The 13,239-nt window shown below is 33.3% G+C and overlaps 1 protein-coding gene across 3 annotated transcripts in view; it reads left to right on the forward strand.

Moving 5' to 3' along the window:
* The window catches only part of LOC143249324 (protein CBFA2T3-like), a 52,412-nt gene extending 41,679 nt beyond the window's left edge, over positions 1–10,733 (forward strand). For 2 of the 3 annotated variants that reach the window (XM_076498952.1, XM_076498963.1), the window contains exons 9-10: positions 4,779–4,969; positions 6,783–10,733. In XM_076498952.1, coding sequence (XP_076355067.1) covers positions 4,779–4,969; positions 6,783–6,998 — 407 coding nt within the window. In that variant the 3' untranslated portion in view covers positions 6,999–10,733. The remainder of the gene's footprint in view (positions 1–4,778; positions 4,970–6,782) is intronic. The other variant, XM_076498973.1, reaches the window with a different exon arrangement.
* Positions 10,734–13,239: the final 2,506 nt, after the last annotated feature.

The raw sequence follows: 13,239 nt of genomic DNA on the forward strand, positions 1-13,239 counted from the left end.
TGATGGTTTTGCTCTCAAGTGGGCTTTAAGATAGTTTAAGATAGTGTTGTGATTGAATATCCTGTTTCCATAAAAAAGGGTATTTTATATCCTCTGTTTAATTATAAAGTTATTTGACATATGGCGATATGAATGAGTGTCTTATGTTTCCTTTCTACATATTCTTGATATTTGTTTTTCTATTTGTTACATGTTAAGAGCATTCATTATCCAGTATGATTGTAGTGATGTATTTTTCTTCTTTCTTATTATCATTTTCTGCACTACAAATCTTGTTCTTCCTGGAAAATAAACGATCTATGACTGCCGTCTTTACAATGTTAAAGTTACTTCATTTGTAGTAGAAGCGTTTATCTGAAACAACGCGTTTCCTATAAATTCCTAAACATGTAGATAGCACGTAAATAATTCTAACAAAATTCAGAACATGCAACAAAAAAACATACGGCTGAATAAATTTTGGTAGGCCCCACAAGCTAAATAACGGTGACTATTTCAGTCTGACTAAACTGAACAATTTGATGACTTATCTTCCAGGATTCCATCTTTAAGATATGATTTGTTCACACTTTTTGGAGATTCTCCTTAAAACTATGTAGTGGATAATACCAATGAATCCTGTCTACACTTCTGGGTTTTAAAAATTAGTTTTGTTGTAAATAAAACGAAACTGACGGCTTGTTCTGTTTGGTAAGCAGTAGTGTTCGCACGTACCTTGATTCGAACATATTAAGTAGCAGAATTAGTACTTGTCTATAAACAGTTTTTATAGATATGAAATAATAATATTATCTTCTTCCTAGTTTTGCATGACAAGTATGTGTGTGTGTGTGTGAAAAATAGTAAAGTATAAATTCTAAAGACGAAGTTACAACATAGTCAATCAACGGACACTTCTCAAACTTTTATAGTATTCGCCAACAAACACGTTGTGTAAGTCGTTCTTGGTCTAGATAATTATGTCATTTACGCATCACGTATTCCAAAACTGTGCTGAGAATATTCGCTCCTGGACATAATAATGTGTGGTAACTGCTGTGTACAAAAGGTTTGGGAGTACATCTTGTTCATGAAATGGCTGTGAAAGTCCAGATGCCTGAAAAAAAAGAAAGAAGAGAGATCAGTATCCTGTCAATGAATTCGATCTTTCAAGGTTTACAAATGCATCTGGTTATTATTACAGGATGCGATGCAGGTGATAACATTTCTACAAGAGGATAGAATGTAAATCAGCAGTGAACGTATGTTTGCTTTCATGCAAAGATTGAGTTTCACCGTTTTTCAAGTAACGAATCTCTGGGTTCATCACGACAATAATAGCGAAACAATCATCCGTGCTCGTCCAATGTTGTCACTAGTCTCGCAGGGGTAAGAATAGTGTAGTGCTATGCAAACCCCGTCGCATTAATAACGTGGTTCTTGTGAATGAAACAGCACAATTAACAGAACAAACGTACAATATCTACCTCTTCGCTGAAAGGTTTTCAGAATGCTACAACAACCAGTGATAATACTATACTGTTGACAAATCGGTCAAAAACTGAAAAGTAGTTGCGACCATTTATTATGGAAAAGATTAAAAGTAATTGTTTGGTTTCTTTGTTGTTTTTAGTTTCCAACATTTGTTGGATAATCTGAATACGTTTCATGCAACCAAAGAAACTCGTGGACAAATTTCCCTTCTTATTGACTCTGTTTTATCTATAATAAAAGGCTCAAAATAACTTTAAAAATTACAAGTCAAGTTTCAGAATTGGTCAGAACAAGTTGAAAACTAAGTTAAAATAAATATCTTGCACTGACAGGCCACTTTCGTTGTTAGTTGCCAAACGATATTGGCTCAGTCGGATAATTCCTGACATTAACAAATTTAAATAAATTAATTTTAAGTTGCGCTTTAATTGCTATTAAGTGAATCACATTTCCAAGAAACCAGACTTATCAAGACAGTTTTGAGTAGTATATTGTATAAAAGGGTTTTTATACCATCTGGTTATTTTTATTTTGAAATTATTGTATTCTGAGGCAATTTTTTGTTTTTGATACAAATTTCGACGTAAACAAGATGCTAACCAAATAAATCTTCTGAAATTCGGATTTTATATTATTTGGATCTTACTATTTTGAAAATGATATATATAATTTTTTGGTTTTTTATTCAAATTTTGACATAAACATGATACTAACCAAATACGACCTCTGATATACTAAAGACACAAAGATAGTCAAAGATTTCTTCTGACATTTCGGGGAACCAGAAGTTAATTAAAATTAAAATTCAAAGTTTGGACAAAACATTTAAGGCCGCCTGGAAAGATCAAAGTCATGTTTTCAAAAATACTAACAAATAGAGGAGAAGATAACGTATGTGTATGTATATATATATAAGGTCTTCGTTACAACTAAGATAGAATAACATTATAAAACACTAGTTTCAAGCTGTAGTCATCTCATCACTCAATGTGAAATAGAAATATGTAGGGTTAAACGTATGAAATCATCTTGGAAGAGTAAAGATTATTTCTCTTTATAAATGTATGATGCACATTTTTCTGAAATTTGTAATTTTATGATAAATAATGCATGTGTAGAGCAGTAAATTAATACCCAAGTGGAGAAGTCGAGTAGTTAGTTCAGTGTAACCACATTCAATAGTAGGTGGATCAAGACCAAAATTGAGTAGTTAGTTCAGTGTAACCACATTCAACAGTAGGTGGATCAAGACCAAAATGGAGTAGTTAGACCAGTGTAACCACATTCAACAGTAGGTGGATCAAGACCAAAATGGAGTAGTTAGTTCAGTGTAACCACATTCAACAGTAGGTGGATTAAGACCAAAATGGAGTAGTTAGACCAGTGTAACCAATTCAAGAGTAGTTGGATCAAGATCCAAATAAAGTAATCGAGTGGAGAGATAAGTGTAACCACATTCAAGAGTAGATTGATCAAGACTCAAGTAGAGTAATCGAGTAAATAGATAAGTGTAACCACATTCAAGAGTAGCTGAATCAAGAATAGCTAGATCAGTGTAACCACATCCACCATGATTATTGAGAATGGATCTCAGTGTTAATCGCAGAATTTAATGTTGTACTTTATTGAATTTATAAACGTTTATAATATCACAGTATGGTGTAAGTTCCGGTTACATTTGTATCTCAGGCCCGGCATGGCCAAGCGTGTTAAGGTGTGCGACTCGTAATCTGAGGGTCGCGGGTTCGCATCCCCGTCGCGCCAAACATGCTCGCCCTTTCGGCCGTGGGGACGTTATAATATGACGGTCAATCACACTATTCGTTGGTAAAAGAGTAGCCCAAGAGTTGGCGGTGGGTGGTGATGACTAGCTGCCTTCCCTCTAGTCTTACACTACTAAATTAGGGACGGCTAGTGCAGATAGCCCTAGTGTAGCTTTGTGCGAAATTAAAAAAACAAACAAACAATTAACTCAGCATGATCGTCTTTGATACTTTCATTTAATACCATCATAAACTTTTATATGGGCCCGGCATGGCCTAGCGCGTAAGGCGTGCGACTCGTAATCCGAGGGTCGCGGGTTCGCGCCCGCGTCGCGCTAAACATGCTCGCCCTCCCAGCCGTGGGGGTGTATAATGTGACGGTCAATTTCACTATTCGTTGGTAAAAGAGTAGCCCAAGAGTTGGCGGTGGGTGGTGATGACTAGCTGCCTTCCCTCTAGTCTTACACTGCTAAATTAGGGACGGCTAGCACAGATAGCCCTCGAGTAGCTTTGTGCGAAATTCAAAACAAACAAACAAACAAACAAACAAATATTTGTATCTCGAATGGTATGAAGTTGTATCTTTTTTATGTTGGATTGATTTTATTGAAAAACTATGACCTTTCTAAAATGACATTGTATGTCTAAGACTGTTTGTTACATGTTAGCTTCAGTGGATTGCCTTATGCTTAAACATTCTGAAAAAGATCTGAAATCACCGTTGTGTTTTGTTTAAGTAAAATATTTTAGTGAAATGTTTTGTATGTTACAGATATCTTGAACAAATTACTATGACCTTTCACATGACACTCAATGCTAAGTCCTACATTTTTCATTTTACATCTATTGGATTTCGGGATGCCTAAAATAACAATAAAAAAATCTAAGGATATATTTATAACTTGAACAGAACAGAAGGTATAGAAATTTTGTTATATTTGGTGACCACTATATTATTTGTTTCTGTTTAGGCCGTAGACACAAAATGATACATAACATTTTCAGTCTGCAGGTGCGAATTGTATATAAGTAGTGTGTATCATATTCTACTCAAAAATGCTTTGTCAACTATTTTCCAGGTTTTCTTTTCCAGATATGATACCGGACTATGACTACCTATGATATAAAAACACATCTATAACTGTATATTATGTAACCAACTGGCTTTAAAGGACTAACCAGGCCAATATCACTAACAGCGGCCCAGTAATTCTTAACATGCTGCATAATGACTAAAAAATGGGTTAAATGCATTGACCCACCAGGTAATTGCCTGGTGTCCCAGTAGTACATTCTGCCTCTAGTATCCAGAGACAATAAATGAATACTGTTCAAGCTCTATGTGTTTTCTTAAATGAATAAAGGCTTGCTTTATAAGCTAAAATGTGACTACCATTTAAATCGCCCATTTTTATAATTACGTAAATGAATTATCTCCGTATAACAGTTGTCAATTTCTCTACTGACGTAACCAAACGTTTCAGTGAATAGTGACAAAAACAACTGTTTTTACATTTTGTGTGACTAGTTGATTGTTTTCAGAAGAAGCTGTGAAAGAAATGAAACGTCAGGCTGTCACAGAACTTCAGAAAGCTGTTTCTACAGCAGAATCTAAAGCCAACGAGTTGCTTGCAGCGGAAAGAATAAAAATGGAGAGGCTTATAACAGAAGCAAGACGACAAGGATCAGAAGAGGCCTTGGCTTCTATTAATCAGCAAGAAGATTCTATAGAAGTAAATAAGCTGTAGTATTTTGTTGTCAACAATTATACTTAACTAGCCTTTGGTTAACAACAACAATATAGAGATAAGTAACATATGATAGCTGTTCTAGCTCCTGTCTTTTCTTGGCAGGTCTTACACCAGTTACAAGCTGAGTTTTTCCGGCGAAGATATTTTATTTCCCCGTAGAAATAATAACGTCGGAAGTAATTCATTAAAGTTGAACGTTTTGTAATGTTTGAAATCTATGAACGTTCCTGGTCAAATTCTGTAGTTTTCCGCTTAATAAGCTTTAACTACAGTTATAACTCAATGTTTACAATATACTGACCATAACTGAACAATAACAATATTCTCTCCGTGTTTTGTAATAACTTGCTTTTACATACTCGCTCGAGATTTTCGAACGGTTAATAATATTCAAAAACACGTAAACCACATATTGTTGATTCTTGTTTTGGAGAATCTTCTACAAATTTAGAGGACTAGCAAGACTTTCGCAATACGTATCCAACTATATACGTCACATGTATAAAACTGAAAAACACACAGATACTTAAATAAATGTATATCGATAAATCTGTGAGATATGTTACTAATCAAACATTGCAGCCTACTGAAAATACTTAAAATAACGAATTTCCCAAAATATAATAAAAACATTAAGATTCTAGTTGAAAAAGTAGCGTAATTAAGTCTGTCCACAAGAATACTAAATAAATAATACATTTTAGATTTATAATCAATAATAACTTTAATAAATAAAGCAATTTAACATTTAGACAATTAGTGTAAAATTTCAAAGTAATAATTATTTCAACATATAAAATAATAACATTAAGAACTAAGTATTGAATTATGTAATAACTACCAATAAGAAGCTAATTTTATAAAAAACAGTAAAATATTAAGATATTAAACAGTCTCTTTGTAGCACGCAGTTATTATCAATATAAATAACTGTACAAAATTAGTTACGTATTATGTACAAAATTGTTTTTATTATACCCAAGAAAAAGAAAAGTGAACTATTAAAATATTTGAAAATCATTAAAAATAATTGTACATGGAAAGCTTCAGACATTGTAAGGAATGCGGTAATCTTTCCTCAGAGGCCCGGCATGGTGATATGGTTAAGGCACTCGACCCGTAATACTGGGTTCGAATCCCCGTCACACTAAACACGCTCGCCCTTTCAGCCGTGAGAACGTTCTAATATACGCTCAATCTCACTATTCCTTAGTAAAAGAGTAGCCCAAAAGTTGGCGGTGGGTGGTGATGACTAGCTGCCTCCCCTCTAGTCTTACACTGTTACATTAGGGACGGCTAGCGCAGATAGCCCTCGTGTAGCTTTGCGCGAAATTCAAAAACAAACAAATCTTTTCTCGATTGAACTGCTTATTGTGAACTTATGAAACTATCTTCAATCCTCTTTTATCCAAGAAAAGGTGATTGCTTTGAAAAGCTTATTTGAATAATATTTGGAAACTCTTTGAGAATTTGATGTTGCTCCTGATGGATCAGTGATAAGTTTACGGATTCACATCACTAAAATTCAAAGTTTGATCACCCGTGTTAGAAATTCACAGGTGGCATTACTGTCAAACAACTACAATAAAATTAAGCGAAAATAACCAATATCTATTTATAACTTAGGAAAATCAGATTATTTAAACAGCAACATATACCGTACTGTTACAAAGCGAAATAAAATGTTGACGAATTACCTAATTTATGGATAAATTGTAAAAGTTCCTTTAGACCATGTCTAACTGTTTGTCTCGTTGTGTACGTTTGTAATTGGATCTGTCACATTTTTCCTTAGAATTGCTGGAACTGTGGAAGAAAGGCAAACGAAACTTGTAGTGGATGTAAGGTAGCACGATACTGTGGCTCATTTTGTCAACATCGACACTGGGAAAACCACCATAAAATTTGTGGAAAGAATACCGACGGATCCACTTCTATTACCACTATTTCTTCAGAAAATTCCAAGGTCACCAAGGCCTCGACAAACTCGCCAGTATCGGAGCCCGACTAATGATAAAAATAGTCCTAGCCCAAAAACATTGAACAGAACTGAGAAACAGACTAATATGTGATGGCAAATTTCGTTTAAGTCAAGAAGCATACATATGTTTACTCGTGTAATAATGATAACACTGAAGATAAACAAACATTAGGTCAGTAGAATGAAGTGTCGGAGAAAGATTTATAATGTGTTCTCATGCGTGCTTCTATGGCAGTGTATTTACATATATTGTGTATATACATTTGTATAGTTATATTTCGTAGGCTGTCGCAGTGACGTGTCATGTACTTAGTCAAAACAAACTTTCAAAACTGTATGGGTCTTCAGAAAAAATAATTACTGGATGTTTTTTAACTTTATAATCAGAAAGGTAGCAAAGCTTGCGTATTGGAAGTGGAATTGATATCTACAAAGAAGAACTGGTACGCTATTCCTTTTATTTAACCACTTTTCAAAACTAAACAAACGAGTGACACACACAATTTTTTTTTTGCACAGTTGTTGAGTATATCGTTTTAATAGTGAAACCGTAACTACTATTAGAATGTCAAATCATGTACAGCAGACATACATTATAGAAACATGTATAACTTGATAAGACTTATAAAGGCCAGTTAGTTAAAGTTGAGCTCAAACCAATCAGAAAAGCTGACCGACACGTGACATTATCTGTCATTGTTTTTAACACAGACATATATTGCTATTACTTGTGACGTATTTTCCATCAAGTGTTTCACAAATGCTGGCATGCAAATACAAAAGTTTCTTCGACAGTGTATACTCAGAGAAGAAAACAATTGGAAACATTCAGGTCATATTTTTCACTGTCTTTTTTTAGACATGCTACAAATAATTGTAATTTGCTGTACTTAAAGGTGTGATGCTGATTTAAGTGTGAAATGAATACAAACTCTTGTTATTTTGACATTTCATTAATACAGTCAACAAAAAACCACCGAGAACTCTCCAATAGTTTGCGTTAGTGTAAGGCCGCAATGACCTATCTTGTATGTCGAACTCGTAAACCTTTTGCTGTCCTAGTGGGCGGTTTTTTTTTTTTTTGATAGAATATGATACAATCGATAATCTAATGGTAAAAACTCTTACATTGTTTGTGATACAAAAATAACAAACAACTGGTCTAGACAAAACTTGCGTAAGTAGATATAAAGTTATTTTACAGAAACTTCGTGTGGTACAAATATATTTAAACTTTTATTTTCTGGAAACTTCGTATACTAAAAATATTAAACATTTATTTCAGAGAAATCTTGTACAGTAAAAATGTATTTAAATTTCTAAAAGACATTAAGCTGCGAAACTCTTCTACTTATAATTTATAAGGCATAATTAATAATAATTATATTTCACACCAGAATAAAAACTTCCTAAAGGTTTAACTTCAAAATGCCTGATCAACGACATCGTTTTAAAAAAATAAATATCTTTGATATAATCTTAATAATTATATGCTTGATAAACCAATTTTTAAACTACAACATTATTATTTCTAAATCTGTGGCTTATTTTATAAAATATTTTATCTATATTATACAAGAATATATATATATATACTTTGTTTTTGCAGTTAGATATAAATTTAGTTTTTTTTTCATACTAAATATGCTGTATATGGTTAATTCACGTCAATGTACCTAAAGATCAATATCAGATCTTCCTTTATAAAAGTTACAGTATATTAGCGTTCTCATCACTGAGATTTGAATCCAATCATCTAAGATCCTTGACTTTTCAGCTATGAGAGAGTTAATTAGAAGATCAGTCCAACTATTCGATTAGAATAGGTCAAGAGTTGGCGGTCAGTAATGTTGACTAGTTGCCTATCCTCTAGTTTACCAATTCTAAACTATGGACGACTAAAGTAGGTAATCTCTGGGTAGTTTTTTTTCAAATCTTTCTCGGACACACACACACACACAAATAGCGGTGGTGGTTTATCTTTATATATGGAACTCAGCTACTTAACTAAACACGTATTATTGTAATAGAATATGTTTTTCTTGTATCATAACTCTATTTAAACACAAATATTTTTTCCTACTACTTAAAACAAAATTTGTGATGATTTAAAAAAAAAAGTATTTTCTATATTTGTGTAAAGAAAGAAACTTTATTTGGAGAAAATTTAAAACTAAACCATAGACGAATATACTACTTATTTTAATATACGAATAGGTAGAAAAAATGTAGTAGCGCGAGTTTAAAAAAAAAGGAAGAAAGAAAGAAATATTGTTATTGTATATTATCATAACTGTTTGTATATATTGTGTGGATTTTCAAGTTTCAACTCTAACTAATCACAATATTCATACAAAAATATAATAAAAAATCTTGTATTATAGTAAATTATATGTCGTGAAATGTGTTTCATGAATAATAGATGTCGATCTCTCTATGAAGTACCCTCTAGTAACTTGCTTTTGTATAGCTGAAAATCTACACAATCAACACTACACTGTTAAATTTTATTGTACGTTTTCCCATTCTTAGATAGAAATTAGTTAATATAATAAAATCGTGGCACAGTGAGGCAAATCCAACCCATAACTGATTATGTCTGGTTTACATCAAAACGGACATATTAATCATTGTACTTTAAGTACGTGTAAATGACACATAAAGTGGTTCTTTCAAATCCGTCATAATGAAACAAATAATATAACTTCGTGTAACTACTTAAATCACAGTCACTTTATATTGAAACTATTGAAATTTTCGTATTTATGAAATTCCATCTGAAACGTATATATTGAATGTCTTAATGGTTTATTGTAGTGTACAGTATTTGTTCCTGAGAGTCATGCGAGATACTTTTTTTTTTTTTTTTTCGAAAATAGGCTTAAATTTAAGCATCACGTATCATTGGCTATTAAATACTAGTATTGCTAATTTCATTTGATATTCTGGAGCTGACAACACTACAAGAAAAGAAATAATGTTAGCTCTGTAACTGGTGTCATGTTTCAGTGGCATGACTAAATTAATTAAAACACAAAAATTGGCATTATTATATGGAAAAATGATAGTCGTTTCTTTGTATTGTAGTGCATGATACTGAAGATAATTTTATTTCTTTGAATTAGTTTTATTATAAAATCTTATACTGAAGATTTTTTACTGCAAATGCAAGTATATCATTAAAAATCTATATTAATAAGACATAGAAAAGAATATGAGAAACTATTAATGCTTAGGATCCTGCAAAAGAAAAAGAACAGCAATATTACATTTACACAATCATGATACGTATTTAAATTTATTAGCCGAAATGGATTTTTTCATGATCATGTTCAAACAGATATTAAATGTCAGGTCATAAGTTGAAACGTTAAAATTTACGAAAAAATAAGCTCATCAAATTTACAAGTGGAAGAATGTTGACTATTTCGTCTATGAAATTGTAAAAGTAAAATGTAGTTATATTAAAAGATGTTTTATTTCTTTAGGGTTAGTTAGCAATTTAATATAATATTAAGAAATCGTGATGTAAAGGTTTATAAAAACAAGAACAAAGAAACATGGTTTTTACGATCTTCAGACCGTGTGTAGCATATAAAGTGTATAGTTTTATGTCTGTTGTAGGCTACATTCATACATGTTACATAAAAAATAGCTTTAGTTCTGATTACTATACATATCCCAAATATGATCCATGATATAAACCTTTTGTCTGCGGAGTAAACCTTTCATTTATTTATTGGATTAAAATCTGTGTTCATAAAATGTATTATCTGTGTCTTTATTCGATTAAACGAAAACAAACTTTAAAAGTTATGTATCATAAACAAACATGAATAATCATTATATGACGGTAAATGCTTATTTAATTTACTTCGAAAGTTTTGTTATAAATAATTACTTTATCAATATCTTTTCTTAACTTGAATTATAATAATAATATATAGAAAAAATGTTTATTCTTTTTCAGTTTTATGAAAAACTTTTTCTATATATATACTTTATCATAACCTGGGCGTGTATGTGATATATTACGTTTTGAGTAGTTTGCATAAGATTAGAAACGTATCATTAATACGTATATACCCGAATATTAATGGAATGGCCTCGATAACACATGAAAACAACGGCAAATTGAACAGTTAACATCAGCTGCAAATTAAACTTAGAGATGTGTCATATTCTAATTTGGTATGTGTGTGTTAAAACTTAGTCAATTTTAAGTTAGTAATTTCATGCCCTGAAAACATGTTGCTTGCTTCTCCCAACCATTATAGATATTCTTGATTAAACTGCCCTTTAATGAGCAACTTTTCGCTCGCCACTAGTCTCAAAACTTCCACCTAATTCCTCTTAGTTCAGCTTCGTTTAAGCATATAAATTAGTATGCGTTCTACCATAACCTTACACTTACAGCTATTCTTGATTTGAATGCACTTTAATGCACAAATATTTTCTCGCTACTAGCTTTGAAACTCCTACCTAATTCCATGTGATTCAGCTGAGTTTAAGCATGCAAATTAGTATGCGACTGTTTTCTACCAATGGTAGTGTGACGAGCCCTCCTGTCTCAGCTGACTCGCTATGCAGTTGAACCGAATCTTCGCTTCCAGATGAGGCAAAACAGAACCGGAAGTAGGTAGGACAAGTAACAAAAGGTAAATATCTATCAGAAATATATTTTCAGTACAGGAAGATATTAAATTAAATTTCCATACGATTACTTACTTCATCTGAGAGTTACACCTAGAATTCCACACTGTGTATGTGAAGGAACGGTGTAAAATTACCGAGAGGATCACCATTTAAAAACGTCTGACAAGCACCGATGGAATGTGCCATCTCAATGAACGGAAACACTTATGTGAGACAGCGCCACATCTGAGCCAGGTATACTTTTCGCTAATGGGCAGCCCATAGATGTGGTGTCACAATCAATAGGCGGAACAAAGTAACATTTGCGAACCTCTAAGAAAGAAGAATGTGTGTAGGTTGCCAAGACATGTCAGACTATCTTAAGCAGAAGGTCAATGTTAATTCAGATCATTACACTAGGAGAAACTCAACCACCCTATGGTAGGAGAAAGGTCATCAACTACTCCCCTTAGGTCTAAGAACCAGAAATGAAGAGGAACCTCTATTTCGAGAACATAAACCATCACGTACACAAATCCATTACAACTTGAAGCAATAAACCTCGGAAATGTGTATCGAGATTAATGAAAATACAATGACGAGAGTCACTTCCAGTCCAGAAACAATCGCCTTTTGGAATATAACTTCCAATCCATGGTAGGGGAAAGTTACCCGCCAGATCGCATGTGTTTCTTTGTTCGTTTTGAATTTCGGGAAAACCTATACGAGGGCCATCTGCACTACCCGTCTCTAATTTAGCAGTGTAAGACTAGGAGAAAGGCAGCTAGTTATTACCACCTATCGCCAACTCTTGGGCTACTCTTTTACCAAGGAATTCTGAGATTGAGCGTATATTGGAACGTTCTCACGGCTGAAAGGGCAAGTATATGTGAAGGCGATTCAAACCCGCGACCCTCAGATTACGAGTCGAGTTCCCTAAGCATTTGGCCACGCCAGACCCAAATCACATGTGAGGATTTATGTTGGCTGGTTTAGTCCCAATCAAAACCAGATTTCCAGCTGGTGGTAAAGTCTCAGCGAGAGGGAAAAGCTGCAAAACAGATGACAAAATCCAGGACAGACTGGCACATCTGTAATAAAATACCAGATCTGTGGCAAGAGGATTATCACACCTTCTACACAGGTAGAATGCCACTTCACTACTCTGCCTACATGAAACTGTACACATTAAGGGGATTATTCCATGATTCACCATTTTAGCAGCTAAGAGTTGAAAAGTGATAAGGACGGGGGGATGGAGAAGTGCATTGGAAAATCCAGAGAAATATATTACTGGAGAAAGTGCAATGGGTGACTGTGAAACTTCATTTTGAAAAGTAACTGAAGGAATATTAGAGGTAGGCAGCAATCTTATTTTACTTTACTCGTGTTCGTCCACGAGTGTATGGTTCACTACAAACAATTTATGATGCAAATATACCACGGGGAAGAACCTGCAAGCAATTGTGTAGAATACCCGATTTCAACAATGAGCTTTATATACTTTACAGATCTCACGGTCCAGGTTTTGGATATTAGTATATCTAGACAGGCACCACTCGCCACAGAGTGGGATCCATTACATGTTAAGTAGGCTTTTAAAAAAATACGAAGGAATTAAATAAAAATAACTAAC

Source organism: Tachypleus tridentatus, chromosome 1, assembly GCF_004210375.1.
Source record: "Tachypleus tridentatus isolate NWPU-2018 chromosome 1, ASM421037v1, whole genome shotgun sequence".
In the NCBI taxonomy this organism is placed as follows: domain Eukaryota; kingdom Metazoa; phylum Arthropoda; class Merostomata; order Xiphosura; family Limulidae; genus Tachypleus; species Tachypleus tridentatus.